At 37.9% G+C, this 27,622-nt stretch overlaps 1 protein-coding gene across 2 annotated transcripts in view; it reads right to left on the minus strand.

Annotated features, from left to right (window-relative positions):
• Positions 1-19,599, minus strand: part of ATP10D (ATPase phospholipid transporting 10D (putative)) — a 36,471-nt gene extending 16,872 nt beyond the window's left edge. For both annotated transcript variants that reach the window (XR_006020567.1, XM_042053612.1), the window contains exons 1-14: positions 19,273-19,599; positions 18,331-18,525; positions 17,176-17,380; positions 14,534-14,619; positions 13,242-13,348; positions 12,357-12,488; positions 11,415-11,542; positions 11,018-11,270; positions 7,429-7,664; positions 6,599-6,787; positions 4,021-4,636; positions 3,749-3,855; positions 2,749-2,875; positions 1,429-1,613 (exon numbers count right to left, since the gene is read on the minus strand). Coding sequence is in view for 1 of the 2 variants with exons in the window: in XM_042053612.1 (XP_041909546.1) it covers positions 1,429-1,613; positions 2,749-2,875; positions 3,749-3,855; positions 4,021-4,636; positions 6,599-6,787; positions 7,429-7,664; positions 11,018-11,270; positions 11,415-11,542; positions 12,357-12,488; positions 13,242-13,348; positions 14,534-14,619; positions 17,176-17,380; positions 18,331-18,525; positions 19,273-19,574 (2,868 nt within the window). In the remaining variant the exon portion in view is untranslated. The remainder of the gene's footprint in view (positions 1-1,428; positions 1,614-2,748; positions 2,876-3,748; positions 3,856-4,020; positions 4,637-6,598; positions 6,788-7,428; positions 7,665-11,017; positions 11,271-11,414; positions 11,543-12,356; positions 12,489-13,241; positions 13,349-14,533; positions 14,620-17,175; positions 17,381-18,330; positions 18,526-19,272) is intronic.
• Positions 19,600-27,622: the final 8,023 nt, after the last annotated feature.

Here is a 27,622-nt window from a genome sequence, read left to right on the forward strand (position 1 = left end):
AAATATATATATATATATATATATAAAATATATATATATATATATATAAAGCACATGGAACATAAAAGAAAATACATCTTCTTAAATCTTCTCATCATTTTACTTTGAAATACAACAGTATCAAATCCTAGTTTTTATTTCTAAGCCCAGTTAGAGGGAGGAAGAGCACAAAGGGGCAAAAGGGGCTTTGTTCTCATTGTCAAGCAAGACACTAATTTCCTAGCAGAATAAAAGGAAAAGTGTTGGCACAAATCAAACTCCAAGCTTTCCTCAAACACAACTGGACTAAAAATCCTTTCTTTTTTGACTTTATTTTCCCCACAGTTACTTCTTGCCACACTATCTTTTATGGCATATACAAATACAAGAAATGTATTATATGTTCTTAAGATACATGTATAATATGTTAAGATAATGTATAAGATAATGATAATGTATAATATGTTCTTAAGATAAGCAGAAGAAAAAATAAAAATGAAAGGTCTTAGAACAATCATCTAATCCTTTAGAGAGTCTCAGATTTCATGTCTGCTCTGAGAAGAGACATGTCATACATTGGCTTTACCAGTAACTTCTCTCTTAAGCAATCCAAAACTGATAAAAAACAATTGAAAAACAGCTGGTTTTAAGCATTCACAACAGGACACAGAGATCAAGTAGGATTAAACTTGCCATCCAAACCAGCATTTTTAATGACTTTTTATCACATGACTCAACTGGGTTGTGGGGAGAATAAAATTATTGAGAGGTTACTTTTTCAAATTGTGTGCAATCTACTTCAAGGAGACAATTCCTTGTATATTTATACAAGACAATGAGGGTTGAAGGAATATATTACAAAAAGCAACCTAAAGCTTAATTCAATAGAATTTGCATGACAATAATTCATACATTAATTACATGCTGTAACTCACAGCTGTTGGAAATCCCAGAATCATACAATTGCTTGGGTTGAAAAAGACTTTTAAGATCCTCCAGTCCAACCATAAACCTAACACTGCCAAGTCTGCCACCAAACCATGTTCCTCAGCAGCACATCTACATATCTTTTGAACACATCCAGGGATGGTGACTCAATCACTTCCCTGGGAAGCCTGTTCCAATAATTGACAACACTTTTGGTGAAGAAACTTTTCCTAATATCCAATCTAAACCTTCCCTGGCCCAACCTGAAGCCCTGTCAACTCCTTAACTTACACAGAGAGAAATTAAGAAGTCTGTTCAATTAAAATAATCATAATGTAGGGACTGAATATAAAGAAACAGACTTTACTTACATAGAAAGGATTTCATATTTTACCCCCAAGGAAGGAAAATACAGAAATTTCTTTGGCTTCCCAACCAAACAGCATTTGCTTTTCTGTATTGTCCTGTGGAATAGCCTTACTGAATTTTTCAGCAAAGAAGAAAATCTACTTTTCTACTCACCCTACTCCGTGATTTAAGAGCGAAGATTTTGTCCTCCGGTTCCAGCAGTTTACAAGCATAGGCAATGTTGACAGCTGTCTCTCTCTTGTCACCTGTCAACATCCATATTTTTATTCCAGCTTTCCGTAATGCTTGTATTGTGTCTGGAACACCCTCCTGCAGGCGATCTTCAATGCCAGTGGCACCTTAATTTAGACAAGCAGAAGGATTAGTGCTGCTGTATTTCCAAAAACAAAATGCTCCAAGAGTGACAGGACGAGTTGGTTTTCTATCTGTACCCACATCCCAAAACAGACATGCCACCATGGCATGCTTGGAAAGCAGTCACCTTGGTAGTATGAAGCCATTTAACCTCCTGATTTTCACTTCCATTTAATATTAGGGCCAAGCCATATTGCTTATTGCCACACCAGCCTGCAGGACAGCAGGTCTCCAAAGCAGCTTGACTTGTCTCTGTTGGCTTTAGTGGCAAAGGGTACCTGTATATCCTTAAAACAGCATCAGTTTGCAGCACTGTTCTGGCTTCTCTCCAGAAACTGAAGCCAGTAATCTCAGAATTCCTTTAGTACCAAGGTTTATGGCATTTGCACTAAGCAGATATGACACAAAATGAAGGAAGTAGCACCCTTCTACACAATTGGATCTGTCTCTCTTTAGCTTCTAGCATGAGCTGCCTTTACCACCATAGCTAGATCTTTGCACTTCGTTTTCCAAATGTTATTCGCTGGGCAGTTCTCTGAAGTGATTATCCCAGCCTGCCTGCAGTTTACCTTTCACACACCTACACCAAACATTTTTTGTTTCATTTCTGCACAGCTGAATTACCTTCAGAGGAATAGCTCCTTCAGAAGCATACCTAACTTCTTATCTCCACGTTATTGCAGGAGAACACAGCACAAGTACACTGGCTGTGCCATGAATGCAACAGTGATGGAAAACATGCCCAGAAATAGGGTATCTCTGAATATTTGCACAGGCAGGCCTCAGACTTGTTACTATCATTTCATGTGCTTGTGATAATGACATTTAAAAACTCTAGTGAAGACAGAAAAATACCCAATAATAACAATAAAAAAAAACCAAACTAGCAGATTTTTACAAACAACAGAAGAGCACCATCTGTCTTCAGTGTGCTTTACAACTAGTACAAACTTAGCAGTGAGATTTATGAAAATTCAGGAGTGACAATAAATCAATAAATTCTAAGTCTGTACAAAGCTATGTGTTATACATATTGAGATTAGCACAGCTCTCTGCAAGCAAATTCCAATTATGAACATCACAGGCAGTTTCCTGGGAGTTACAGTATCTTCTACCTACCAAGCAAAGTTAGTTCGGTCTCAAGCCTCATGGCAGATTCAAGCAGCAGGTCCTCCCTATTGTCAATGCTGGTTTCTGCTAAAAAACGATGATTTAACCACTCTGCATATTCTGCATCACTCATCACCTACACAGAGAGAGAAAACATACAGCATGTATCTATACTGGCTTTTCAACAGTGCACCAGAAGTGTCCTCACAGTAACTTCTGCTGAACATCCTGAACCCAGATCCACATCCACATCCTGAACCCAGAAGTGCAGCCCCTGGCAGTGCATTACTTACCCGCTCCAGGATGTCCATGGATTTAGTACAATGGTCAAAGTGTTAGATTACTTTGCCAGGCTACTCATTGGCACCCTGCAGGTTGCTGGGGCTGCTTGACAGATTTAGACAGAAGGCAGGCAGGGCAGTGGGCACAGTGCACTCTCCCTACTGCTCCTCACCTGCAGCACTGACACTGCTGTGGAACCACTGCACAGCTGGGTACAGCTCGATGGCTGTCCAGCTACACAGCTCTTTGCTCATATCAATCCCTATGGAATTTTACTTCTGAGCAGCTTTGAATTTAAAACAGAATCTCAAAACATCACTTCACTTGTGCATCCACAGCTCGTAACACTGCAAACTGTATGTGAAACCAAATAAAACAGGTGTGACTTAATTTGTTTTCTGTGTCTGGAATTCCACCCAGGGTAAGATTCACGCAAGGAGACCTGCTTATGACTCCTAAAGAAAAATCTGGCTATTTGACAATCCCTGTTTTAGAATTAGGATGTTAAGATGCTTGGCATCCTAAACTGACAACAATGACAATCTAACAGATGTCAGGAATTGATCTGGGTTTTCTTACAAATTCCTCCTAAAAGAACATCAGGATAAACAAAATGTGGCAATAGAAGAATCTGTTTAGAAGACATAATGTTTGCTCCATTGGTGATGCCACTGAGGCTGGTCACAGACTGCAAATAATGCTTCAAAATACGTATTAAAAGGAATACCTTCTTAGCAATACACAGAGTGCGCAGTCCTTTTCTGGCATAGTCATCCAAGTGCTGCTGAGTTCTCTCTTTAATCTTCTCTTCAATCTCAGAATTATTAGTATGTACTATCACACAAAAAGAAGAGAAAGCAAATCAAACATGCATGTTTAGGCTAAATTCAGTGGAAAATTTTGAAGGTCTATATAAATTCTTAAAATAGCAAAATCTTAAAACTTTTTATTGTTAAAGAATGACAAGGGCAAGCAAAGAATTACAAGCTCTTTCAATACCTTTAGATGCAGTTCTCAACAAATCCATCATGACTGAGTCTGCACCTTTCGTGTACACCACCACTTTGTTGGAGACTGGATGCCGAACCACCACTGACATCCTTTTCCGCAGTGAATCAAAAGGCAGGATATGCAAAAGCTGAAACGTTAAAGACCCCAGACCTGCAAAGTCCACAGTTACTTGATCTGGAGTCCTAGACTGTAAAACACATTTATAAGCCCTAGCAGCATGAACCAAGGCAGCTTCATCTGGACTCTCAGCTTCATAACATAGTTTTGGTAAGGGAGATAATTCAATAGAGGACACAGCACTGTTGGGTTCACCACCAGCAGCTACATTCACTAGATGTAGTTCTTGAGGCACTTGAGAATTTTCTGGGCTGTCAGTATTGCGAGGTTCAGAAACCCTTTGAGCAGCTCCATCCAAAGTAGGTGAAGCCAGTTTCATTCTGAAAATAGACAGTTTTCTCACAAAACTATTGGGGCTTTCAGATGATGACTCCTTTACACTTGGAAGTGGGGAAGAACTTAGTCTCCAGACTGAAAACCTCTGGAACATTTGCCTGATTTCCTCAAGTGATTTAACAGGCATCCTACCCAGCGAAGAGAGTCTCATCTGGAACAGAATAGTTAGAGAAAGTATTGATGTTAAATTGTTCCTATTTTATTATATTAAGGAAGGATACAAAGTAGGTATGTTTTGTAATGAAAGTAGTATTTTAGAATTTACCATGGGTTTGACTGCTTGCATTAAAGATGGCCAGCTTAAGTAAACATGTAATCATATAAGTACAGTAAACAGACTCTATAAGCTGTAAAAGTACTTCAGATCTGAAAATGGGATGTGTTCCAAGTTTGATACATAACTCCATGCAATACTTCTTTTCAGAACTTTCAGTAATGAACAGAGTTAGTATGACATTGTAACTTTTAGAAGTTGTGGCAAATTGAACTAAATACTTTAATCCTTGTTCTGAATTAGCAAAATCCTTGTGAAGAATAAACCAATCCCCCCACACTAACTAGCTACAAGAACTGCTAAACATACAGTACCTGATCAATAGTTTTTAGTGTTTTAAATTAAAAGACAGTTCCCCTGTGATCAAAGTTATAAAATAATTGGCTTCCTGTTACTCCGAACAGCTAGGGAGGTAACAGCTTAAAAAGTAAGGCATACAAGGCTGACATTCCTTTCTCACTGCTGGCGAGGAGCTAAGAATGAGTTACCAGGAAGCATGTTCTCTTTTGCCACTGAAAAGCAAAAAGTAGGGACAAACTCTGGTTCAGTTCTTCCACAGTTCCAGAAAGTTGCAATGTGTCTCCATTCAACATCATGGAAACAGAGACTAGGAACATCCTTTCATTGCCTCTTCCTATGGCAACACTGAAATCTCCTGTTGCCTTGTGTTCTTTCCTGTCATTCCCTAATCATGAACTCAGAAACCTCATTCCTAGTGACCTGGAGGGTAGAAGTACCCTGCTGGCAAGTTATTCACAAATATTATTCTCAAAAAACCAAGACTCTCACCTGTATATTTTTCTCCATCACATTTAATGAATAGGTAACTATTGACTATGACCTCATCTGCCTCATCCACATATGGACCTCTAGGCTGCCTACTACACTTCCTGGGAGTGCTTGGAAGCACACTAAAATACCAGGCTTATTTATACATAGGAGGTACTTCATACCCCACAGAATATGTTTTGTGAATGTCTCCAGCTATGGTTGTAGGTTTACTACCTAGACAGACACCAAAATCTAGTTCTGCACATGCCACCATTTTTTTTTCCAAAAAAAAGTCAACAAATGGAAATCACCAGGTAATGAGGGAAAGAAATCAAAGCTGAACTTGGGAATAATCCTGGAACACAGTCAAAACTGGCAAAAAATGGGGTTATGAAAATCCTACACTGAAAAAACCAAAGGATTTGAAAAAAAAGTAGTATTTTTTAAAAAAGTTAGTTGTGCACTGAAAACAGCTACTAAACCAGGGCAGCCTAGAAAATGCACTGTTAATTCATGGTGAGACAACTTTATGTCATACTGCAAAGCAATTTTTCTTCAGATTAATACACACGTAAGACTTTATCTTCCATACTTTTGCCGAATCCTATTTGAATAGTCAGGGAACATGCAAGAGCATTCTCAGTTTCAATATTCTGGGAATCTTCAGCGATTATTCTTATTTTTCAGCCAACAATAACCTATGTGTAAAGGTAACCTGAGTGTTAATGTATTCTTATAGGAAGTTATACCCATATCTAAAAAAACCCCCATAACTAGAATATGGAAAAAAATTACAACTGCAATTTGATCTCAAAATTTCTCTTGTAAAAGTTACAAATGGTCAGAGAAACAAAAATATTGAAGCCAATTTATCAGCATTATTTTATTCATTAACTCATTGCACTCCATGTTTTACAGTAATTCCCTTCTTTCTAATAGGACAAACCAGCAGAGGTGAAAAGGATAATTTTTAAAATGTCAGTTAACTGTATTTTTCTTTCTGTAATTGAACCACAAGGAGATTGGTTATTTGCAAATATGGCCAAATAGCCAAAAGCAAGATCTTACCTTCTGACGTGGCTGATTGGGACCTGAAACTACAACGGTATTACAGATTGCCAGAGCAAGAAAGAAGTCAGTGATATACATTGTCTCCAAAGATAACTTGCTGCTAGCTTCTTCTGATTGATGACAGGAATGAAAAGAAATTTGACTGAACTTCTCCAGCAGCTGTGTGTCTGGTACAACATCTGTTTCCTATTATGAAATGAACAAAACTGTCCATCAGGTTATAAACTTAGTCTCTGGAGGTTAAATCATTTACAGATGACCGAAGTGTAGAAGCTCATACAACTTCCCTCCTGTGCTGAGTTGGTTATACCAGGAAACTGAGGAACACTCTGGAATCTTCACTGCCTTGTGTTAGTCCATTGAAAATGGCAAACTTCCTGCCCAAACAGGTAAACACCTAAAGGCTTAGTTCACAGACACTTCAACAGATATTTAGACACCTTCAGGTACAGAAGCAGAGTTTTTTCCTCTCATAACTTCAAATAAATATTGACCATCTAGATACTTCCTATTAAAACCAAAAGAAGATGCTAGAAACCTCTTAAAACAAAGAACAAACTGTTAGTAAGATGAACTTGGTCATTTCATTTGAAGTGATCATGGATGCAGAGCAGCAAGAGCCGAAGTATACACTACATGAAACAACAGGCATCTCCAATGTCAATTGCAAATGGGATGCAACCAAGCCATCATGAGACCTCTGATTTTGGTGGAAGAGAGAAAGGATTTCTTAAAATGACAAGCAATCTGATCAAATGAGGGTAAAAAGAGATATCCTCATGAGTCACTTCAGAAATTTAGCATCAAATCCAACAGCTTCTACTCACAATGGGACTGCTGAAAGCCATGTGTCCTGAGTGGGGAATGCCACCTGCTTCATCTTGCCTTTTGACTGCAGAGTAACTACCAGACAACTGATTCAAAGACTTTCTGTTCAAAGGTTCACACACAGCTCTGCAGTTGTGCCCCTGACATTTTGACGTACAGGTTGAAGAGCCACACTGACATTCAGCTGAATCCGCATCATCTGAATCCATCTCTTGATAGGATTCCAACCTCTTTGCTAAGGAGAGAGAAACAAAATTATTGTTCCATGAGCAAAAAGAAACATGTCCAAAACACTGCCTAAAGTAAGGAATTTGTTATATAGTTAAGAATAATCCACCATTTATTAAACCTGTAACAAGCCACCACACTGTCTTCTTGTTTGAGCAGCATTCTACTGGACTGAATCCAGAAGAGGGAGCAAGAATGATAAGAGCTCTAGATAACATGAGTCACATGGATACAGTAATATAAACTGGAGTTACACAGCCTCCAGAAGGGCACATTGATGGGAGTCAAATGCATGTCCAAGTGAAGGGAAATCGCATAGAGATAGGAAATAGCCTGTTTTCTGTGCATACTATGGCTATCAGAAGACACAATGGCCCCATATTATGGCAAGATGGACTCAGTCCAGGTATCAACAAAACCTTGTCAGAGACGATGTGACATATTAGAATGGAATGCCTGAGAAAGCAGTGAATTGGACTTTACTGGAGGTCCTGAAGAAATGAAACAAAAAATTTCATAAAGAATAATAGCAACAATTCTGCTTCTGGTGAGAAAAATGGGACCAGACTTCTTGATGTGTTTTCTAGCCTAGTTATGTTATGATGGATCAGAATTGTATGTCAGGTGATTAACAAATACAGCTGCTAGCAGGAACTCATTCAAACTGTGTTTATTGTTTTGGTATTGGACACCCTCTCACAAACAGATACACATTTTGTGAGTTTTTAATTGAAAAGCAGCTTTCAATAATAAAACTTTGTCTGGACATGTGTAACACCTCTGCACCACAGATATAAACGTAGTTCTGTTCCTACCCAAAAATCAGTGGTGTAAAGAACCTCTGTAGCAAATGGAAACACCCCTATGCTACCATGGTCTTGATTAAGAACATATTCAAGTGTTTGCACTGGAGTTCTGAGAGTGTTTGACCATATGCCAGAAGTTGAAATCTTAATCTGGAAAGAACTGGAACTATGTACACTATTCAGCTTTCAAGTTTTACTTCTCACTGTGAAAACGGCATTCCATGAGCATACCCTAGCACTTCAGTGCCTAAAATCCACAGACAGCATGGAAAAACTGTTCTGAGAGCTGTGCATTGCCTATTTATTTCATTAAAGTGTGAATACAAACACTGGCATCCTAGCAAAAAACCAATGTTAATATACAGACACGTCCAGCAACACCATTAATTCCCTACTTCTTTCTTATTTCAGGTGGTACCTACAGTACAGGAAAGAAGTGAAAAGAGGGATATCATTCTGTTTTATGCAAACAGAAAACCTATCCACAGGTCAGACCCCAGCTCTGTCACTCAAAATGAGAGAGAAATATGTTTATTATGTCACTACTGAGTCCCGTATTTTCTGCTGTCTTCTCTTTCTGTCCCCCATCCTGCCATTTTGATGAGTCCAAGGAAACAGAGAGACCAGAGCTTACACCTTCCTTGGCAGGCCATCTTCCTGATATCAACATGATATTAGCAACATAGCTCCTTTAAAAAACAGGTAAGTGGGAACATAACAGATTGTGGCTCTCCACAACTACCAACTACAAAATCCCATGAGGCATTGATACCTTTTACTGGAAAGCAGCACCAGTGACTTAGTATGTGTTTGTAGAGGCAGGTTTGGACAACACATGTCCATTCTGCTCTGCTTCCAGGCTGCTGAGAAGCTGCATGCTCAGTCTGAAGTAACATGGGGCACCTCTTACACCACCACACTACTCTACTGCCATGGTTCAAGAGGCACACATTACTTTAGACAGAACACTGCATGGGAGCATCTATGGAGGATTATACTGAATCACAGGCATCCCTTTACCCTGGGCAATAAAGATATAAACACAGAAATATATGTTCAGATTAGGCAGCTTCTATGTAAAAGACTGTACTGTGTTGCACTGCAACTCTTACCCTATGTAGCATGTCTGTGCATCTGAACAAATATAAACCAGGGCTAAAAACCAGGACCTCTGAAGTTTTTCAAACTAATTTGGTAGGAAGAAACACATGTTTACTCTCCAGGGGAAAGACAGGGCACAGGAGGAAGTAATTATGTACATAATTAACACACTAATAATTTTGGAAGATAACTTTATGTGAACTACTAGCAGAAGCATGTGTAGACATACTTTCCCTGGCACACTGAGACCTGAATCAGCCACAGCTGCATCACTCACACTACTTTTTGGTTTCTTTTCTGAAAGTTTCCTTTGCTTTAGGAAATGCTCTGAAAATATAATCTGCTTTTTATTTAAGTTGTTCATTCACCTAGTTCAAAACTTATAAACTTTTTTTCTCACTTTGCTGTTGTCATCCTTCCCAGTACAATTATGCAAATCCAAAGAAGCATCTGGAAACCCGCACCATAACACTTCCAAAACATGTGCAGAAATTGCTGTAAAATTGGTCTGTAAAATCTGGTCCTGTGACACAACAAAAGAAGGGCGGAACTGATTCATTGCTGTAGCCAGCAGGGTGTGCCTTTCGCTTGCAGTTGTCAGCAATTCTATCTCGCAGCAAACCCATCAAAACCATGGAAGGTTTACTACACATCTGTGCCTCACATGCCCACCCATCACCTTTGATCTCATGGAATATTTGCATTGCTCACCAGCAAAAGAACAAATGTCTGCAGGCACTAGTACATACACATGGTAACTGTAATAAATACTTTGTGGTTTTACATAATTAATAAAATAGCTAATTAAATCATTCATGTCACTCTGCCCAATTTTCTCTTGTGTCTGAAGCTGTATCTTCTCCTGTCTCCCAGAAGACTTCAAGCTGGCTCTCATGAATTATATACTGAAAGATCCTACACTTTTAGACAGTAACACAGTAACTATTCATTAACACTGCTTGTTGACTTTTTGGCTAATAATGAACAGCTGTGTAAGATCTACGTAAGACTACAACAGTCATTTTCGATGAAGGTACTTACCCTTGCAGTATTAACACACACATGGACACACATCTGATTACTTGTACCTTAAAATTACTGTTAAGTAATGTATTAATACTGTTAAGCATGTATTTAATTTGGGTTACTATAGTCTCAAGAGCAAAAGTATGTTGAAGTGGAGTCTTAACATATACTACATAAAGGTGGTACACTGCTAGGACTGTCAACAGGATGTTTAAACCTTAGAATGCTAGGTAAGCATTGGCACTCTAGTTGGGGAAAAAAAAATAGAGGAAAGAGTAGATGGGCAATTTTTCAGTGTTCTGGGTTCTGAATATTCCACAGAGAGAAACAAAACAGAGTAGGCATGACTTCTCCCACAATGAGTAAAGAATATTTAGTTCATGGTATCAAATATGTTGGAAAAATGATCCAGGTGTGTGGGTCTTACCATTTTCCTCATGGCAATACTCCTGTCCTGCAATGCTGCACCTCCGAAAAACCATCTTATTTTCAGTGAGGGTTCCAGTCTTGTCCGAGAAGATGTACTGAATCTGGCCAAGGTCTTCAGCAATATTTAGTGCTCGACACTGAATAGTTGAGTCTGTTTTCTCATGGTAAAAATCAATGTCATTCTGTATTAAATAAATTTGTCCCAATTTGACAATTTCAATCGAAACATAGAGAGAAATTGGGATCAAGACCTACCAAAATAAAACACAGGGATTAAATAAAACTGAAGTCTTTGGCCAGTTACAAACATGAAGTAGCTCTAATGAAGCCGAAGAGTTACTTCAAGGGTACAAATGAGATCAGAATGTGACCCATGTTCAAAGCAGACCAGTTACCTGTAATAAAATTATCATCGTCCAGAACATATAGAAGCCTGCTAACACTGGATGACTCGATTTCCCATCTGGCTTGGGGATGTTAAAAAACGGTATTTCCGAATACCTACTTAACCAAATTGCATGACCTTGAAAACAAGATAAAGTCAGTCAGTTTTATGTAAAATGTATCACAGCTCAGGGTTATTGTGTTAGTTGTTATAGTCTGCAGTTCTTTCTAAGCTTTTAAACTACAATTTTATCTCTTGGGGCTTTTTCCCAACAGGAGTCCCAAGTGTCAATACACACATGAATAAACACCTTACATGCATTCTATCAACAGCATCCATACAGCATATCTCAGAAATAAAGAAATATTAACTACACTTCACAAACAGTTTTTTCCCTCCAAAAAAAACAAACCCTCTGGCAATTAATTGTGTTATCCTTGCCTCTCCAGGTTTTAGTCTACCTGCAAACACATCATCTTGTCATCATTTTTAAGTGTAGTCTGAAGAAGTTTTATTAAACATATTTTAAACACCTTTATGATGTTGGAAAAGTTAGTCTGTTTAGATTTACTCGAGCTAATCACTTAATCAACCCCTAAAATAATCAAGTCGGTACAACTCTAGTCACACTAGGTCTCTTACCTCGATGTGCACATGCATCTCATGTTACCTGAAAAATCCTAAGAGAAAGTAGGAGTTTTGCAGAACAGATAGTGAGAAAAAAGAGAAATCAAATGAAGAAACAGGCTCCAGACGCAAAAACTTGCATCAGGAACACACTTTTTAACCGCACCCCAGATCAAACATGACAACTACAACCTTACAGCACTCCCAACTTTCAGGGAATTACACGTGGATAAAGACTGACAAAATGAATTAGCCCCAAAATAAAATACTTCCCATTGTAGGCTGAGAGAGGAAAATAGCAGAAATTTGAGCGATTCTCACCTACCTATTGCACCAGTTAAACACATCAAAAGTAGAAGCAGAACACACCAAAGAATATCAGTGTTCACTTTCCTTTCCAATTTACTGCGCTTGAAATGAGGGCCGCTGTTATTCAGCATGGCTTTGGTTTCATGACCTGCAACCAAAAAAGAGGTTAAATTCTTAAATAACAGGTATCAGAACTGACAAGTGCTTTATATTTCTAAAGCTTTGGGAAACAGAATATTTCTATTAACTAATATTTGAACAGCCATTATAAATATGAGGAAATTAGATTCTCCTACAATACATGTATTCTGTCCTAAAGAAAACTGAACAAGTTACATCAAAATCTGCCATGCATACATTAACTTTTATTAATTTACATTAACTGTCACTAATATTCTTTCCTATAGAAACAACATAATTCTTGACTCTTCTATATTATTTCTAATATTTTCTACAAAATCCTACACCTGTGTTACAACTATCTGTCTGGATACATCATATTGATTAGTGTAAAAACTTCTGCCCTTTCTACAAACTGTAGAACGGAACTAGAAGAACAGCACTAGCTTCAGTTTTGAATAAGAAAAAAGTCCTAAGCAACTCATGCATTTCCACGTCCATTTCAAAATCTCGGTTTACCATTGCAACAAGTTGAGGACAAGGACCTGCTCCCACACAACAGATCTGTCCTTCCAGGAATAATCAGGGGTATCAGTTTTTTACTGTTAAAACAGAAACAAACCTAACTCAGATGTGCATTCTTAACATTTCTAGCTACGGCGGCCTTTTGCCAGATTCAAGCTTTTACTCTCCCAATTCCCCTTTGTATAATACTGTTTCTTAGGGCACATAACTATCTTGTTTGCAAGGCAATCTGTGAAAACCAGGGTGGTTCACTAACCTGCATATACCACTATGCCTACCACAGCTTCTGTGTTTCTTACTGTGCATCCTCGGAGCAGTAAGTTTTCCTTGCTGAGACCCACGCGATCCATGTTTGAATGCTCACTGCAAAAGAAAACCACATCAGCTTGTAGGACTCTAGCAATTACCAATGAGGCTTCGCAAAAACATTAGGAACAGATTTCCCAAAGAAGCTGCAAGTCACTGACTGCCATCCTGACATCTCTGATCGGACTTTTCAAATGAATGGAGTAACATGAAAGCAGATCACCCTTGAAAATCCAAGCATGTAGGCACTGCATTACAATTTTTTTGCATTTACCAGCCTAGCATTTGCCATCTGGCATATGTGAAGGAGGCAACACTACTGAAAAGAGATCCAAGACAACTACTGGAAATCTGAAACCCTATCCCTATTTGTATTATCAGCATCAGAAAATATTTGAAAAAAATATAAAATCTCATTTTAAATATACTGTGAGCACTGTCACTCCTGTGGTATACTTTCAGTGCAGGTATGCCCACCCACTCTTTGTCAAGGTGCTTCCTCAGAGACTAAGATTCATACATATTTATTTTTATTCTCAAATATCTAATGTGTCAGTGTGCAAAGGGAAGAATAAAGACATTCTAACTCTCAAAACCTGAAAATAAGTCACCCCATTAAACAGTATTTTGTTTTCCTATTATCTATATAAAATCATAAACTTGTAAGAATCACAGAATCATAGAATGGCTGGGGTTGGAAGGGACCATAAAGATCATCTAGTCCCTTAAGGTCCCTTCCAACCCTAACCATGAAGGAAACCCCTAACATAAATGCAGCCTAAAGAAAAGACACAGATAGGCACACTGGTCAAAAGGAGTTTGATCAACTGACTGAAGGTTACACAAAACAAATCAGAGTAGGAAAGGAAGCCAGTCCTTTCGATTTCCAATTCTAAGCAATGCAGCTTGCCCAGTCAGGCCTTGGTCGAGACCAAATACTGTAGATCCCATATGTTATGAAGAGCAGATTTAAAACAGGTATTTCAAGTATGAAATACACAATCGCAAAACAGCCTGACCTAAGATGTTGAAAATATTTAATACAAAATAAAAAGCATCAGTGCCCAATTTGCTGCTCAGAAAACCCTTCTAGAGCTCTGTCTGTTGGGCTGCACTTAGGAACGTAATGGTGCAAACCGACCTCTATCCATATTGTTATTTCTTAAAGCAAACATTAAGAGATCTCTGAAAATTATGTGAAAGCAAATGACAGTAGTTTAAAGAGCCACCAAACCTACTTACACAAAGCCTCGGAAATGACTGAGGTCATTGTTAGGATTCTCACACTCTATTCTACTGGAAAATTCTTCTGGATCAATTTCAGAGACCTAAAGCCGTGGGAAGCAAAAAAATCCCAGAGAACTCAGACAAAATGTGATAGAAATTAAAAACATCATAAATTCAGAGGTTCAGATATTACTATCTAAAATTTAGCTTCTAAACTGTAGGTTGCTGGTGGTGTTGATGGTCTCCTACCCAGCATAAATCAGACTTACACATCATAGGACTTCCTAGTAAATATTAAACACTGGCAAGTATGAGTTGAATTGCTGATATTTTGAGAACACTGGAGAGGACAAAAATGGGTGGAAGGATGAGGAGGAAGAAGGAAAACCAAAAGCAGTAAGAACATCTGAAAGGCAGAGATTTCCATAGATTTTTTCATTATACGAAAAAAAATAAGACGAGGCACTATCTTCTCTTCAAGCAGAATTTCTTGCAAACAGACTTTTTTTTCCAATACCATGACCACGATGGTTTCTGTGCTAACACAAAGAAAGCAGGTAGAGCTTTGCAATGATGTTTGAGACTTACAAGTACCAAAGAAAGGGCTGTTACAAAAGACCAGAAGTACATGTTGCAAACGAAGAGGAGGTGAGCTCTTCAGTGAAAAGTCAAGTGAAACGAGTATCCCGTATTAGTAAGAATGAAACACGAGGAGAAGTAAGAGAAAAGCCAAAAGGCCTTATCTTTGGAATTACCTGCTATTGCGATTTAATTTCAATTAATGGCGTATGAGTATGCTTCTAGTCTCTAGAATAACACAGACTTGCCTCTGGCATAACTGAGTCATTTCCAAGCTGAGTACCTGCCACTAACTCTTTGGAAAGTCATTTGTTCTACTCTTTAAAAAAAACCCCAATGACCAATTTAAGGTTTCACACTCCCAAGCATAATTCTCTAACTCACAGGTATTACTGAATATATCTTCTGCATAATTACAGGTCTCTGAGAAGGCTGTACTCCCTCAACTGGATGACTTCACACGAGCAGAATAGCAACTGTGAGCTTTTGAAACTCAGAAGACATCATTTCTTAACACGTACTTTGAAAGCTTGATTAAAAGACTTTTTTTGCTATGTTTTGCTGTATTGATGTGTTGCACTGTATTAACCTGAAGTCAATATGAATGCAGCCTTTGACATACAGACTACGTTCAGTCTCTTCGCAAATTTAGTTAACTGTAAAAGACCTGTCTCTCCACTGACCTTTAGCATGTTGAGTTGCACAGGAGGTACAACATTTCTGTAAAAAGTTAGACAGAATACTTGATTGATGCTTTTCAAGAATTTTGCACTGTACAATGATTACCCAAATAAGAACTACCCTCAAAGTGAAATAGCCAAAGCAGTCGATTCTTTTCTTCTACTGTCTAGAAACCTCTAGATCTATATTGCTAGTAGACCCTCTTGTAATATACCTTGAAACAGAAAGCATTGAAACTCTGGGTGTAAACTACAGTGGACACAGCTGTCTACGTTCTGACAGCATAAAACAGAGGTTATAAAAACTATGTCCAAAAGTTGGTATCTTGATACGGACACTCAGATCTTCCTGGACTATAAGTTTATTTTTTCATTATAATCGTAATTTCGGCAAAGCAAGTATTGAAAGTAGAAGCTTTTGAACCTTATTTCTTGAGAAGTGTTCCTACGTTTCCTGGCATAAAAGAGAAGATTTAAATTTTAGCAGAATTAGAATTATTCAGATTTTGTGTAAAGGTCCCTAAAGGAGGGAGACAATAAAGATGGAAACTACTGGAATTTTGCTCTGTGTAAAAATATGTATATACAGAAGGATCAAACAGACCTTCCTGCCTTGCTGTTCTAAGACTAAATCAAGAAATAAAAATAAAAACAGAAGTAAAAGTAAGCATGTGACTGTAAAGGGATAAGCACATCATGCCTTTGGTATTACCATACCCATTAAGTAACGGCACTTAGAGACAACCTCTCCTCACTGCCTTACCACTGCTGTAAATTCAGAACCAGCTCAGGTAATTTTATCCCAGAGGACTAAACAGTCTGTTGTTATGGACAACACTGAAGCTCCCTGCTGCTGTTTCCAGCATGGTGTTTCAGCAGCAGAACTGAAGACTACAGAAATGTCAGGATTCTTTCATCTTTTAATATTGTCTTTTTTGCGTCAGCCTCCAGCATTTTGGCTGCTGGGTATAATATTAAAATATTGTATGGGAGTAACAATGCGTTTGCAATATGAAGAAACAGTGAAAAAGACAATACATGCTCTTCTCTCTAGGTCTTTATATAGAACAGGAGTCCCTTCTAAAAAACTCCAATTTCTCACCCATGACATGTTATCCACCATAAGTAACTACTTGAGGTTTACCTGAATTGTTAATTTCACTGGTTTCCATTACTTGAAATAGATCTGTCTTTCTCTGCATTATGTGAACAGGCAAAGATTTGCTCCAAAACAACTCAAGCAACAAATTATAACTGTGTTACCTAGTACCTTGTTCAGATGGGGATTGCTGAGCTACCATGAATTAGGCAGTCTAGAGGGCTGAGTTGTTTGGGATTTTTTAGTTCACCATCTGTCATGTCAGCTTTCTTACACCCCTAGAAAAGCACAATTCTCACCTGCTCTGAATATCCTCTCACTACCTGTCTCTGCTTTAAATTGGTTTCTCCATCAAGGCCTGCAGTTTCAATATAACAGATCCCATCCAGGTCACTAGAATATAACAGCACCATGTCAGCAGGAATGATTTCATTACGTGAAAGCCGGACGAAGTCCCCAACATTGATATTTTTCCAGCACTCATCTATGTATTTCTTCTCCTTCCTGAAATACACAGAAGAAAAGTGATTTTTTACAAATGCATAAACTGGAACTGAGAAAAACCTACAAATGCTATTTGTCATGGCTACTACAACACATCAAAAGTGACATTTTCCAAAATACTTGTTTCCCCACATAGAAACAGAGCATGCAATAAGGAAAAAACATTCACTATACTTCCTTAATCTTTGTATTTTTCATGCTTGGAATATCCTTTTATGGTAGGTATAAAAGAAAAATAATCAAGTGTGCAGCACTCATACATACTCAAGGAAGTTTTCTGATGGTTAATTTAGAATACGATAAGTTTGCATTCCTATCTTTTTATTATCCATGATAATAACTGCCTAGCAGACTTGCCACTAGCAGACTCCATGCCTGACTTGCACTCACAGTCTGTAATATTGCAGTCCTGCACTGTGGAACACAGATGCCAACATTTGTATCAAACTGTGTGATGCACTCAAATAGAATACTATCTTGCTCTGTTTGGGGAAATGGTATCACATTATGAGTACAACATGATGCCATTAATGAGCGATGAACTAGCAGCCTTTCAATTTCGACGAAGCCATTTTAGAGGAATTAAAAATACACCTCTCAAAACAAATGCCATGTACAACAATGCTTAACTAGTCAAAGTACCTTGGTTAATACAGTACAAACACATGCATGAACTCACTTGCCTCAAAGCAAATTTTTTTTGGCAGATTTTACACTAATTTGATAACCATTTAACAAAACTGGTGATCAAGTCTCAACTAGTCCCTGATCTAAGCAGCCCTGCTTCGAGAAGGGGGTTAAGACTAGATGACTTTCAGAGACCTGTTCCAAATTACATTATTTTATGATTCCGTAAGTATCCAGAAAGTAACCAAAAGAATTATCACCAACTTTTTCACATAATAGTCATAATCAAATAACAATAAACCACAAAGACTGTTGTCCCTTACCTGCTATATACTTTGGTTACTAAGTTGTTTATCTGTTTATCCATTTTGTACCTTGAGTAATCTTCCAGGCCATCCTTCACTGCAATAATTGTCAGAACCCCTATCAGAGGTAGCATTGTAATTTCTTTTTGGAAAGCTTCCACCAAAGGAACCCAATTTAGGACAACTAGAAATAGGAAATACAAATTGGCAACTCTGAAACAAAGAGAAAACACAGGATTTAGCTGTGCTAGCGGACAATGATCCTTATTTCCCCACTCCATGCTCTACAGACATTTAAGTTATCGGCAATTTATCTTTTCTTCACCTGCAATTTAAGAATTATCCAGAACTCTGCTTTCACTCTCCAGTCAATAGATTACTTAGCAACACAGTTGCTTAACAGACATGATCAGGTAATGCAGAAACCAAGAATTTTCCTCTATTTTCAAAACTGTCCTCCAGGCACATGTCTTCCAGAGTGAGGCACTGCTGAATTTGCACTCTCAAATTTCCAGGTCCTTTAAAATTAATTTCATAATCTCTTAGGGAACATGACATGTTTTAAAAAGGAAGCCATCCTGTAACCTCCCTGCATAGCTTGACAAACCAGCAGTTCTCCAAGCAGAAGGAAGATGAAAGACATAAGAGAAGGGGAAAAAAACATACGCAGGAAATAAGCTGAAAATCCCACTGCAGACTGGTGTGTGGGAGTGCTCCAAGAGCAAGGAATAATTCAATAGTCCAAAGAACAGAATAAGCGGAAAGTACACAAGCTAAGGAGAAAAGGACTAGCTCAACAATGATGATACTCAAGAAACTTTGGCCAGATCACATGTATCTTTTCAGAAGTGATAGGTCAGGAGAAGGAATAATTTTTTAATATATAGTAACACACACAAACAATTCAATAGAAGGATTCAGCTTCAGAAGAATCACCACAATCAAAAACGAGTTCCTTACCTGTGAAATTGTTCGAATAAATTCCGTGGTAAAAAATTCAATAAAGTATACCTAGTAGTCCGTATTTTGTTGTTCACGTACAGTTTTGATACTTTTTCATACTCTTCTTTAAAATGACCCAAACAGGGAATCACTATCCTATGTTTGCCAGTAGTTCTTGATGACTGATAGCACTTGCTACTTGAATTGTTGCTGCTGCATTCTCTGCCTTCTGTTGATATAAGTCGCTGCCAGCGGTATCGGGCCCAGCGGATGGGATCTGCCATTGCACCTGAAACACTTAATAACCCAAGGAGTGTCATCTCTCTAGAAACATTTGAAAATACAGCAAGTTACACAACAATTCTGTGAACGCTTTTCAACAAAAAGTCACAATTACAGTTTGGCATAAGCCTAGGAAAAAAAAGTAATTTTCATAATGAACACAACCCAGACTGTTAGTAAGTTATGTAAAGTCAGGAACTTCTGCTTCAAAGATTGAATTTATTGGAATTTCATCAACCCTTTCAGGAGTGAATTTGATATAATTTGATTTCAGGGGGTTATATTTGATACAACCCTTTCAAGGGTTAATTTCAGGGTACAATTTGATTACTCTGTTTAAAATACACAGTATTTTTGTAATAGCAGTCCACCCACCAGTTTCTCATGCTGTAGTATGGTAAAAGAAGCAGACAAGCTGCTAATTCTGCGGAGAATAGCATTTTGAAAGGAATCCTCATCTCAGACAATGCAGTCCATGCTGATGGTTAACACACCTTACTAAACTCAGAAGTCAACAATCTAGCAATATGCATCTGAATACAGCCTTAGACACGAAGCGAGGAATTGCCAGTGAAAGACACTAAGTAGCTATCATGAACAAAAAACTTCTTCCAGTGAATTAGAAAGAGGTTTGAGAATTTTTAAAAACAGATAGAGGACGAATAAATTTCATGCCAATGCTTCTCCTCTATCCACCTAGCTAAGCTCTAGCATTCTACCCAGGAATTTTTTTCCTAAAGAAAGCCGAAGTTCATAGCTATAGGTGATACTCACATAAAGCTATATGTGATGGTCACTTCATCGAATCACCCAATGCAGTCAGAAAATGCCTCTTGCACAAAACATGCTTTAGTAGAAGCTTTAAAGTGCTGGTTTTCATAACGAAGTTTTTTACAATTTGCAAGTTTTAACTAATGGTTGCTACATTTCTTGTATTACTTATTCCATAGAACAGCATATCGTATATTTGTTTAAAACTAGAAACTGCATGAGCCCAAAACCATCAGTACTTCTTAATGCAGATTACCTTCCTTGCATCTGGTATCTTACTACCTACATAGACCCTAGGAAAATTTTTGACTAAATCCTTGTCCTAAATTCCCACACAATAGCTGCTTCTAAAACTTGCTGGATCTTCCTAAATGAAATCTCATTACAACAGACTCTCCTGTGCAGTTATCAAACTATTCCTGATTTTGGCTTCAATCAATTCAAGCTTCTATTCATGTGGTATCTTCCTCTGCTATTGACAAATCCCACTCTATCCTGCTCAGATTCCTCCAAGATGTTGCTCTAAATAGTAATTTTTCAAACTATCAACTTGACTATTTTATCCAACTATCTTCTCTTACGTATCTTCCTTGATTCTTCTATTACAATTGCAGAATTCTTGACACATGAGCACAATGTCCTCACCAGGTCCTCTAAAAATTGGGTAGTACTCATATCTCTACATCAACCCATTCTGTTCTGAAAAAGAAGATTCTCCAAACTTCCTAAAAAGCCTAGAAGTCTGTGTCACTACCCTACAGCTAGAAAGCTTTTCTCTAATGTTTATCTGGCCTCTTCATCTCACCAAATTAAGATGAGACATTTTTGTCCTATCACCATTGGATGTGGATAGCTATTGACTGTCACAATGTCTTGGAAGACTGTTACAATGTACATGAAAATCATGTTCTTCTTTAGAAACCATGATCTGCACATGAAAGAGAAAAAAAATTAAAACCCTCTATATAGTATTTCCTCTCAGCATCCCCTGGAAGTACCCTACTGCTCTTCCAAGGCCCTTCTGCAGTGCTCCCCCAGACAACATAAGGGACTGGTCTGAGGAAAAGGCTTTCCTTTTTTTCTCACTCCTAAACCTTGTGGTCCCAGTAATCATCAGACTACCAAAGGTCGCATGCATATGCAGCTATGTCTGGGACTTCTTAGAGAAGCAAGAAAGAAGTTGTGAAGATTTTCTAAAATACATGGCACCCTCTTATTTTCACAGAATGTGGCATCTTCTATCTTTGCTTCCTCTAACCCTACTGCTTGGGAGATGGTTCTCAGAGGGACTGCCCTCTGCGGAGAGGTTACTACCCCATTTTAGTCAGGGTCAGCCTTTCCTCCAGAAATGGGAACTGACATTTTGAAGCAGCTACTTCACACAAATTAACTACTTTTAATGTAACAGTCATACATATGAACATTGATCTGTACACACACATGAAAAAAAAGCTTCAGTTAATTTACACTGAGCCTGAGAACAAGTCTAAAGCTTAAAAGGTCTTCAAAACTGTTCAGGGACTGCAGAACATGCTGCTAGTGGAGTCTATACATGACTATAAAGATTTCAATACACCTAGAGCTCCCAAACCCCCAAATTAACATGGACCCATCTACAAAAGTCAGGACTGAATTAAAGAACAAAGTACTGAAAATTAAAGAATTTTAAAATATGACCAGCTGAGAAGAGGTAGGTTTGTTTTTTTTTTTCCCTGTTATCACAAATTTCGGCAGTTCAACTATTAAAAATACCCCAAACTTCTGGATTTTGGACGGCATCCTTAAGGCTTGGCCATTTTGAGAAAACAACAATTCTCCTTAACTGTCTTTGCTGTGACAAATCAGTAATTGTACAAACGGATTTTATGCAATGAGGGGCCTTTTCAGGTAAAGGTTTGCTTTAATTAAAAATGTGCTGGATTATCAGGGAGACTTTTAACATGATTTCTTCTGTTAAATTTATCAGACTCTTTCAAGCTTTCATCTTTAGCATGAATCATACAGGGTGTGTCAATTAGCCACACTTTTGCCCAATAATCTGACATATCTCTACACACTGTTACAGTGTACAGTGACCTAGTAGCAAACTTAAGTAAGTAAACGATAGGAAATTTCTCAAGATGCCACCAGCCAGCTATTTGAGCGCAGGTTACATTTGTAGTGAAAATCATGTTTGTTTTCATTAAGACCGGCAAACAAATATCTGATACTGATGAAGAAGCGGTAAGAGGAAGGAACTGTTTCTCAATCTCCCAGGGCTAATGGGAACGCAAAAAGCTTTAAATAGCAGATCCTGTTCATACAGTGAAAAATATACAGGCAAAATAACCTATACAGCTAAAATATACCTCACAAATTTCAAAACTTCCTAAATTCTAAGTCTTTTTGGTTTATATAACCTATTCTCTTTTGTAGCATTTGATAGCCAGTGACCACTATTTATTAAAAATAAAGCCATTGGGGGAAGAAGGGAGGAAGAGTACTGGACATTTTAACATGACAACATGTTAAGGTGGAATTCCTCACCACTGGATTGAGGAGCTAATAGTTTCAACTGCATATGCAATGCTGCTGAAGAGCAGTCACCCCTCACCACATACATATTCTCCCTGACTCTTGACACAGCTCCAAAACCTCTGCCCACCCTTCCTCATCCTTCCTCAGAGAAACAGAGCTTAAAAAGGAACAGGAAACATCAGATTCAGTTCTGTGCACCGCATATCTTTGTCAGTATCTCCAGTATTCTAATGTACCTACTTTTAAGAAAACTGAAGATTGTAGGAATGAGAAATAACTAACACAAACCCACCACATTGGAAACACTGTATGAGAAATAACAAGTAATCTCCTATGATCAGAGAGGTGAATCAGACAATTAACAGACATCTTGGGAAAAAAGTATCTGGATCTCATACTCTGCCATAATGCTATCTGACTCACCTGGCATTTGACTGAGCTACTATTTTCCAAATGATTTTTTTTTTTAAATTATTTGCATCACCATTTTAAAATAGCACTTTTGAGGTTTAAAACTTCAAAAACCTCTTTTGCATTTTTTAACTCTTTTGAGTAATTTCATTCTTTTTCCTCATTAAATTTGGTTCATAAAGTATTGAACATATTTTCTTCATTCAGAAGGAGTTTCATCAACTTCAAGTTAGATATTTTAAAGGATTAAGTCACCAAAGATCAAATAAAAGCTATTTTAAACAATTTTTATAAGAAATCCCTTCCCTTAAAACATTATTTGACCCTCTTGTCACGTTATTTTTCACAGTCAAGTCTTGAGTTCCCCAGCTAATGTGAATTTAAAGTAGTAACACAAAACAGCAGATATTTCTTTAAACACTGGCAAATGATCCACAAAATGAGTTACTTTGAAGCACTGTTTTTATGTTTATTTCTTAAAAAAAAAAAGGTTATGTTTAAAAACCCCAAGAATAATGTTCATGTATTTGAAAACAGGAAGCCTAAACGATCACATAAGTTTTGAGGACAGCCTCACACAAGCTAGCCTGTCCTCATTTTCACACTGTACGCTATTCAACTGAACACTGCTCAATCTTGCTAAATGGAAATAGTTGATATAGAGGCAACTCAGGTATGTCTTACACTCAAAAAGGGAAGCTCTTGTAAGTAAGCTTACTAATGTCACATGATGATGAAATGTGGAAGGGAATTATATGACACTGAATTTATTTGCTTTCTTGCTTTTTTTCTACACCAGTTTCTTCATGTACTCAGATTCTTTCCTCTTCTTACAGAGCACTTGGAGACATGAAAAACTGGAAGGACTAGATATAGTTAACAGGAAATAGCTGGCTATCATTCCTTTGTTAAAGCAAGGTTAAAGCACAGCAGCATCATTTTTACCACAGGACAGATCAACACAATATACTCTCCATGTTTGACCATCCCATATCACAATAAAAACCGGCTTTAAGAACTCTCTGCTAGTGGTAATGCTCAGAAAACCCCTATTTTTAAATGGTCTGTACCCTGGAAGAAGTGCCTTTCATCATACAGTCCCATGCAGGCATTCTCTTGTATGTGTTTTTCATGTCTATAAATTGTTTTCTTTTCCCATCACTTCCCTTCCATTGTCTCTTGTAAATTCTGTCAGCTTCCAGTTCTGTGAAGTATCACCCACATATCTGCATGCAAGCCTTTGCTCCTAGCTTTCCTGCTGGGGGATGGAGCTGACACTAAAAATTCCTTAGTTCCAGTTATATTATTGGTAGCCTTTGGCAAATCACTTAGCAATCACTGATTCTCCCATATTAGATAATTTCTTAAGATCATCAGCAAAACAGATGTGTAGATAATTTAGCCTGCGTTTATGCTGCTCTGGAACTGCACCTTACTATTATGCTGTGGTCATTTCCTCACATGTCATGTGAAGTGCCCTACCATTCACCCTGGCTTGTCCTAACCACTTCCTCCCTTCTGACAACATCCTTCTCTTCTGCTGTGATCTCCAAATAATTAGTCCTCATTCTTCTTTCAGAAAATTTTTTGTTAAATGCACTTGGTAAATGACATATTTGACAAGAATGTTCCCCAGACCTTTGGCACATGCATGCTTATGGTGTGTGTCTCTGTCCTGTTCCTTCTCAGCCAGTGTGCAGTAGGCCTTCATCTGGGCTAGTTTCCAGTAGGAAGTAATAAATCGATTCTTGGCAAACAGAAATGCAGTCAATAAAACTGCATTATCTTACCTGAAAAATTTCTACAGCACCTAAAAGGTAAACAACTCAGACAATGAATCTCCCAATAACATCCCTTTTTCTTTCTCTCCACATGAATATATCAGGATGTTCTGCAGGTCTGAGGTTCTGGGTGACCAGGGAATATAAAAAATGCTAACCTAGATGGTGGTCACACTACACAATGCTATGGAAGAGTGGATCATCCCCAGTCTGCACAAAAGTCCCATTTAAATCTCTTAGCAAGTGTTACTGCACAGGTTCACTAGCACTTTTGTCATTACACTGATAGAACCCTACAAGCTAAATGTTAAAAACTCCTCCTAATCATCTTTTAAAACTCAGAAGCTAGCAGAAAATGAAGATGCTTCAGGGAACCAGGGCCTGAAGATTAAGTTACACTCTGAAGAACAAATACTTCTTTTCTCCTAAGGTTTGCTACTTTCTCTGTAACACGCAATTTCACATCTTTGCAAGCCAATATGAAATATGCTGAGGCATTCTAATAGGCCAAATAGATCTGGGTAAGAAACTTGTGCTGTCAGTTTATGGGACTAACAGCCAAAAACCTGCAGGAATCAAAACTTCAACTTCAGAAAATGATGTGGTTATTTGCAACCATATATTCTGAGATATATTTATAAAAGAGATGTAAGAACTCTTGAATTAAGAGTGGAAGGCAGATGTTAGTATGAAAAGTCAATTGCTGTGGCACTATTTCTCCATGCACTCCTACCTACAAAGTCTAATCTAGCATGGGCAACACTGGAAACTTGCAAGCCTTGAAAAGCCTTGGATCTTAGAAAGGAAATTTCTTGGTTGTGAGTACGTTAAGCCAGCCCTCAACAGCTCTCCACAACTGAAAAACAACCAGCAGGATGCATTAAAACCCAGGAAGTGCCAAGGCCCTGACACAAGGATGTATGCAAGATAATTTAATACTAAACCATGCAATCATACTGGTTAACATACCGTAGTGTGGGAGCAGTATATAAAAGCACAAAATCTGCTTCACCTTGGGTAAAGTTGTTTAGGATGCCAATCAGATCTTGTACCTACAGACTCAACCAAACCATACACTAGGAAATTTTAGGTTTAAATTTCAGAAGAAATAGTTTCAAAATAGAACTGAAGACTGCTGGAGAGCGATCATCTGTGAAAATATTTTACATACTTTTCTCCATTCATCAGAAAAGTTCTGCTTTATGCCCTGTTCTCATGTGCCACATTGGTCTCAAAACTGTAGACCAAAACCTTACAGGTTAAGCCTCACTCTTTTACAACTGTCTTTTCATACAGGTATATCTTTAGCTTACGGCAAGACAGCATTTAATCACTACAGACGCTTTGCTATGTGTGAAATTCACATGAATTTCACAGTAAGACTAAGGTGTGGACCTTATTAAAAATTTATACTGGTGTTCACGTGATGCAGAAGGGTGTGATTTTTTTTTTTGGTAGCTGTGTAACTCCCTATGCTACTGTAAATACTTCTAAAAGAATGGATCCATATTGGCAGTATCGCTGTTTTTTAAAGGGCCAAAACTCCATTGTGTAGATAAGGTCTAGTGTACTCACTGAAATTTCTACTGAAAGTACCTGTTACAGCAAGAAACTGTACTTAAGTTCCTAAAATCCTAGATTAGGTGTCTGGGGTTTTTTTTATTCTTCTGGTTTTCTAAGACACCTACATTATCAGCTACTCAAGAATTCCCTAATTTCCCAAGGCATCCACTGAGGTTTTCAAGTCTAATGCTCTAGGGTTAGTGAATTTTTGACAAAACCAACTCTTGTACAACCTCAGGAAGACAATCAGATTTTCCACAGAGCAATAAAACCTGCCTACTGCTTGGGGATATATTGACAGGAATAACCTGTGAATCCACTTTAACCACTAGAGAGTTCCTGTAAGACTATAAAACATGACTCTTGAGATGGTATTTCAGACCTGAAAGTGAGAATTAACCTACAACAATTGAGGGTTCAACTACAAATGTGTATCTTTAAAAGTTTTATTAATAAAAATGAAGCCAAAATATACAGATGCCTAAAAAAAATATGAAAGGAGTTAAGAATGCTGAAATTCTGACCCTAGAAACCCCAAAACTATTTAAGACACTGGAGAATCAGTGCTGAGAGTAGTTGAACTGATTTAAAAGTTAACACTGAACAGAATTGTTCTCACTTCTACCTTCCACTCCTAGCTTTGTCAACTCCTTCATAATCAGTCTGGTACTTACTGAACCTGGTTCTCACTGCTGTGCAAGACCTTTTACTAACTCAAAGACAATACATTATTGAATTTCCCAATCCATCATTACAGCTGTGAAAGTACTCATGTTGGCACAAGCAAGGTGGGACAGTAATGTCTGATTAGAGAGTATCTTTGAGTACTTATGTAGAGAACCCAATTTCAGACTAGTTTTCACTAAAAACATGTATCAGCTCTGGTTATTGCCTTTGAAATTCAGATCATCCAGGGTAGTGGCAATTAATAAAAGAATGTGATCCTCACCTGTCAGTCCTACCTCTTCCTCCTGTGAACAGTAAGTGCCCATGCACTAACTGTAAAAATTCAGTCAGAAACAATGGCTTCAGACCAGCTTTGG

Source organism: Corvus kubaryi, unplaced genomic scaffold (genome assembly GCF_017639235.1).
Source record: "Corvus kubaryi isolate FWS band 111438036 unplaced genomic scaffold, C.kubaryi_AGA036_p1.0 split1-131, whole genome shotgun sequence".
In the NCBI taxonomy this organism is placed as follows: Eukaryota; Metazoa; Chordata; class Aves; order Passeriformes; family Corvidae; genus Corvus; species Corvus kubaryi.